Source organism: Dama dama, chromosome 11 (genome assembly GCF_033118175.1).
Source record: "Dama dama isolate Ldn47 chromosome 11, ASM3311817v1, whole genome shotgun sequence".
In the NCBI taxonomy this organism is placed as follows: Eukaryota; Metazoa; Chordata; class Mammalia; order Artiodactyla; family Cervidae; genus Dama; species Dama dama.
The window spans coordinates 8,511,233-8,517,232 of NC_083691.1; the positions used below are offsets into that span (position 1 = coordinate 8,511,233).

At 46.5% G+C, this 6,000-nt stretch overlaps 1 protein-coding gene across 1 annotated transcript; it reads left to right on the top strand.

Moving 5' to 3' along the window:
* Positions 1–2: 2 nt before the first annotated feature.
* LOC133065251 (ubiquitin-conjugating enzyme E2 variant 1-like) lies at positions 3–5,364 on the top strand. The gene is made up of 2 exons (XM_061156074.1): positions 3–76; positions 4,849–5,364. Exons 1-2 carry the CDS (start codon positions 3–5, stop codon positions 5,174–5,176), a joined length of 402 nt encoding a protein of 133 aa, XP_061012057.1. The 3' UTR covers positions 5,177–5,364.
* Positions 5,365–6,000: the final 636 nt, after the last annotated feature.

Below are 6,000 nucleotides of genomic sequence, written 5' to 3' on the forward strand. Positions count from 1 at the left end.
CCATGCTTCACAATAAAAGAAACCTCCACAGCCGGAGAAGTCACCGAAATGAGAAGCTCAAGCACTGCAGTGAAGAGTAGCCCCCACTCTTCACAACCAGAGAAAACCCACAAAGCAAAGAAGACCCAGTTCAGTTCAGTCGCTCAATCATCTGACTCTTTGCGACCCCATGGACTGCAGCACACCAGGCCTCCCTGTCCATCACCAACTCCCAGAGTTTACTCAAGCTCATGTCCATTGAGTCGGTGATGCCATCCAACCATCTTACCCTCTGTCGTCCCCTTCTCCTCCTGCCCTCAGTCTTTCCCAAGCATCAGGGTCTTTTCCAATGAGTCAGTTCTTCACATCAGGTAGTCAAAGGATTGGAGTTTCAGTTTTGGCATCAGTCCTTCCAATGGATATTCAGGACTGATTTCCTTTAGGATGGATAGGTTGGATCTCCTTGCTGTCCAAGAGATTCTCAAGAGTCTTCTCCAACACCACAGTTCAAAAGCATCAATTCTTGGGCTGTCAGCTTTCTTTATAGTCCAACTGTCACATCCAATGTGATTACTGGAAAAACCATAGCTTTGACTAGATGGACCTTTGTTGGCAAAGTAATGTCTCTGCTTTTTAATATGCAGCGCAGCCATAAATAAACAGCTTTTTCAAAAAAGCATGTTTAAAAAATATATAGTTAGGAATGAAGTATTTGATGTTTGTATTTCACCTTTCAAGTAGCTGAGCAAAAAGTTTTTAAGTGTATGTGTGTGTGTGTGTTTGATCCAGAGAATCAAGGCCACTGTGAATGACATAGAATAAGGGATTGATCATAGGGACTAGATCTTATGCAATTGCAGATGCTGGTAGAACAGACTGTGTAAGGCCTCTATACCTGCCAGTAGTTGGAAAGGAGAATGGGACATGAAGTGGGAGAGAATAAAAACAAACTGGAGCTCACACCTGTCTTCCATTGTCTCCAACCTCAGCAATGCAGGTGACCTGCGGGAGAACTTGTGTCCTTACCTCTTAGCTGTACACATACCTGGCCCAGGACTCAGAGAAGCAAAAGGAGGTGACCTAGCTGGAACCAGGGCGACTTTAGGTCCAGGTGCTGCCCCAAAACCAGCAAGGCAAGTCAGCAGCTCAGTGACAATCACATGCCAGCTATAACAGAGCCTGAGGCCTTTCATCAAAGTGCAAAGCATTAAAAAAAACAAACCTGTTCCTTCCAAATCTTGAGTACATTAGTTTTATTGCCAGCTCAATTTGGAATCACACATGGGAGAGAATTCTAGGAAACTTGCTGCTGCTGCTGCGTCGATTCAGTCGTGTCTGACTCTGTGTGACCCGTAGACGGCAGCCCGCCAGGCTCCCCCGTCCCTGGGATTCTCCAGGCAAGAACAGTGGAGTGGGTTGCAATTTCCTTCTCCAGTGCATGAAAGTGAAAAGTGAAAGTGAAATCGTCCGTCCTGTCCGACTCTTAGCAACCCCATGGACTGCAGCCCTCCAGGCTCCTCCATCCACGGGGTTTTCCAGGCAAGCGTACTGGAGTGGGGTGCCGTTGCCTTCTCCACTAGGAAACTTAGTTCCAGCTAAGTTGACACGCTACCGAGTAGAGCATGAATGTGTGCACGTGTGTGCGTGCACATGTGTGTGGGGGGTGGGGAGAGTACATATATGATAAAATACTAACAACTGGTGAATCTAAGGTGAAGGGGGCTCAAGATTTTGTATATTTGAAATTTTAATTTAAAAACTGGAGGTGGAAAAAGGCTCCAGGCCCTGATGGTTTCACAGCTGAGTTTCATCTAGCCTTTAGAGATCAGACTGTTCCTATATTACACAACCTATTCTAGACCATAGGAAAATATAGAAAATTTCCAAACCATTTTACTGACATGTCCTTAGTACCAAAATATAGGTTTTTTTTTTTGAAGGAAAATTATAGACAATTTTCACTCTTGGGACACCCCCTCACCCCCAGGAATAAGAGATTCAGTCACTGTAGTTATGTAAGGGACTATTCCTCTGCTTAGGAAATACACATGAAAGTGTTTAGGTAGGGGTAAAGAGCCATAATGTATAAAATCTATACTCAAGGGACTTCCCTGGTGGTTCAGTGGCTAAGACTCTGAGCTCCTAATGCAGGTGGTCTGTGGTTCGATCCCTGGTCAGGGAGCTAGATCCCACATGCTGCAACTAAGAGTTTACATGCCACAGCTAAGACTTGGTGCAGCCAAATAAATGCATAAATAAATATGTTTTTAAAAATCCACACTCAGATGATTCAGAAGAAACTATATACATACATACATACATATACATATGTGAATGTTTTACATATATGCACATAAATGTATATGTGCATGTATGCATGTGTATAAAATCCCATACTGTGTGTTTGAGGTGAAAGTATTAGTCAATCAATCATGTCTGACTCTCTGCGACCTCATGGACCGTATCCCACCAGGCTCCTCTGTCCATGGGATTCTCCAGGCAAGAATGCTGGAGTGGTAGCCATTCCCTTCTCCAGGGGATCTTCCCTACCCATGGACCAAACCCAGGTCTCTTGCATCACAGGCAGATTCTTTACTATCGGAGCCATCAGGGAAGCTCTCTATGTGTATATATCTTTGTGTTCTTATTATGTATGTACGTGTGTACATACATAGATTCCTATGATATAAAATACTGTTTAATCCGAGTAAAGGTTATATGAGTGTGCTCTTTGTGCTCTTTTTTAAAATAAGAACTATTTTAATTCTTGCAAACTTTCTCTAAGTTTAAAATTATTTCCAAGTAAAAAGTTTTGAAAATTGTTCATCAATATGGTGGAATGTTGTCCATAGAAAGGAAACATGTAAATATACGCCACACCCCAGAGTGTGACAGACGAAAGGCAAGAGTGTACATTATGTGATGACTCCATTTCTTCCAGTTCAGTTGAGTTGCTCAGTCGTGTCCGACTCTTTGCGACCCCATGGACTGCAGCACGCCAGGCTTCCTTGTCCATAACCAACTCCCTGAGCCTGGTCAAACTCATGTTTATCGAAGCTGGTGATGCCATCCAACCATCTCATCCTCTGTCGTCCCCTTCTCCTCCTGCCTTCAATCTTTCCCAGCCTCAGGGTCTTTTCCTATCAGTCAGTTCTTCGCATCAGGTGGCCAAAGGATTGGAGTTTCAGCTTCAACATCAGTCCTTCCAATGAATATTCAGGACTGATTTCCTTTAGGATGGATAGGTTGGATCGCCTTGCAGTCCAAGGGACTCTCAGGAGTCTTCTCCAACACCACACTTCAAAAGCATCAATTCTTTGGCGCTCAGTTTTCCTTATAGTCCAACTCTCACATCCATACATGAGTACTGGAAAAACCATAGCTTTGACTAGATGGACCTTTTTTGGCAAAGTAATGTCTCTGCTTTTAATATGCTGTCTAGGTTGGTCATAGCTTTTCTTCCAAGGAGCAAGCATCTTTTAACTTCACGGCTACAGTTGCCATCTGCAGTGATTTTGGAGCCCCCCAGAATAAAGTCTCTCACTGTTTCCATTTCCTTACAGTTTAGCAACAGAACACAAGGATCTTTGGTGATAGAGATTAGAATACTGCTCATTTTTGTGGGGAGAGGGAACTAGGTGGGTTTCCGGTGCTGGACATTTATCTTGATCTGGGTGGGTGTTACACAGGTGATTACATATATAAAAAGGTATCAAGCTGTATATTTCAGATTGTGCAATTTACTGTATAATAAGAAAAAAACATCACCTTAGTTTCTGTGTGGCTTCCCTTGTGCTTGCTCAGTGGCGTGGGACTCTTTGCAACCCTGTGGACTATAACCCTCCAGGCTCCTCTGTGCATGGAATTTCCCAGGCAAGAATACTGAAGTGGGTTGCCCTTTCATCCTCCAGTGGATCTTCCCCACCCAGGGATCAAACCAACATCTCCTGTGTCTCCCACATGAGCAGGCACCTTGGTAGCAACTGGCTCAGTGGTAAAGGAACCCGCCTGCCAATGTGGGAGAGGTGGGCTCCATGGGGTGGCAAAGGGTCAGACGTGACTCGGCGACTGAGCACACAGGCACAGCTTCTGTGTAGAGACTGCCAGAGTGGTCCAGACAGCACAGACACCATCTGGGCGGCTACGGCAAAATGGAGGTGGGGGGAGGATCAGCCTGGTGGAACCACAGTGGGTTGAATTGAGAGAAAGAAGGGTCTAGAGGGTGAGCCTCGGTGGAACAGCTGGTTGGTGGCACCAGTGACTGAGATGGGAGGTCTGGGACCTCTGGAAATGCCCAGTCTGCATTTCCTGGGGTGCTGCGGAAGTCAGATTTCCCTTCACGGCTGCATCCAGGTCACCACCAGGGGGCAATGGGTTCCTTCGTGACCCCCAAGGCAGCCTGAATCCTGCCGCCGCCGCATCGTCTGCCCTGGGAGCAGCTGTGGAACGCGGCGTCTGGGTGGCCGCCAACCCCTCCCCCCCCCACCCCCTCGACCCCGGGCCAGGACACTGTGTGCTCCTTGCAAAAGAATCTTGCAGAATGGGGAGGGAAGGAAATTAAGTCCTAAAACCCTGGAATCTGAAAGATGTGACTCCAGTCCTTCTGCGGCCCCCATGTTTGCTCCCAAGGGAGCCAGGCTCTGTAAGATGGTCACAAGGTCTTGCTGCTGACCCTGCCCCTCCACCTCATTTGCCTCCACTCAACCTCAGCCTCAACCTCGGCGAACAGAGAGGCTTCCTGCCTTCCTCTCCCACATGTGCTGTTTCTGTGTCCTCTCTTCTCTGGGTGTCCTACACATACCTCAGGGGTCACTTCCTCCAGGACCCTTTTCTTTTTTTACCATGAAAATGTTTCCTTGTCGGGTGAAGAAGGGGCCGGCCTTTGAGCGACAACGATGCAAGATGGCAGCCACCACGGGCTCGGACAATTTATGAAAACCGAATATACAGCCTTAAAATAGAATGTGGACCTAAATACCCAGAAGCACCCCCCTTTGTAAGATTTGTAACAAAAATTAATATGAATGGAGTTAATAGTTCTAATGGAGTGGTGGACCCAAGAGCCATATCAGTGCTAGCAAAATGGCAGAATTCGTATAGCATCAAAGTTGTCCTGCAAGAGCTTTGGTGCCTAATGATGTCTAAAGAAAATATGAAACTCCCTCAGCCACCTGAAGGACAGTGTTACAGCAATTAATCAAAAAGAAAAACCACAGGCCCTCCCCTGCCCCCCATTCGATTTAAGCAGTCTTCATTTTCCCCAGTAGTAAATTTTCTAGATTCGTCTTGTAGACCTCAAAGTACTGGAAAGAAAGCTCCCATTCAAAGGCAGTTTATCTTAATATACTGTAAATGATACTAATTTTTTTGTCCATTTGAAATATATAAGTTGTGCTATAAAAAAAAAAGAAAGAAAGAAAATGTTTCCTTGTGATCATAAGTGAGTAAGACCAGCACAGAGATGTGGACGGAGATGTGGACTCTACAGTGCTGAAAGGAGTTTTATGTTTAAAGCGCAACCACATGCACATACTAGTTGGGGCTGGTAGAGCTCAGGGTCTAGTCAAACCACCAGCAGAACCCCAGAGCCCTCCCTTCCCGGCCCCTCCTTCTGGGGCCACCTCACGTCCCCCATATGTTGGTGCATGCTCAGTCGCTTCAGTTGTGTCCGATTCTGTGCGACCCCATGGACTGCAGCCTGCCAGGCTCCTCTGTCCATGGGATTCTCCAGGCAAGAATCCTGGAGTGGGTTGCCATGCCCTTCTCCAGGGGATCTTCCTGACCCAGGAATCGAACCCATGTCTCTTACCTCTCCTGCAGTGGCAAGTGGGTTCTTTAGCACTAGTGCCACTTGGGACACCCTTCAATTCCTCCAGAAGCCTTCAAAATCTGAGCTTAATTCAGGAAGGACCGGGTGAGTCGGCATCCAGTGGCCTGAGTCACAGCCTCAGGCCTCCTGTGAAGGACCCTTTTCTGACCCAAGATCTGGATCTGAGTTGCCCCATATAATTCTCCCATCAT

Bases quoted from the DNA above. Each gene is read 5' to 3' on its own strand.
- LOC133065251 (XM_061156074.1), top strand. From the start codon at position 3: ATGCTTCACAATAAAAGAAACCTCCACAGCCGGAGAAGTCACCGAAAT. The intron at 77-4,848 runs GTAGCCCCCACT...TGTCGGGTGAAG, and splicing joins CTCAAGCACTGCAGTGAAGA to AAGGGGCCGGCCTTTGAGCG.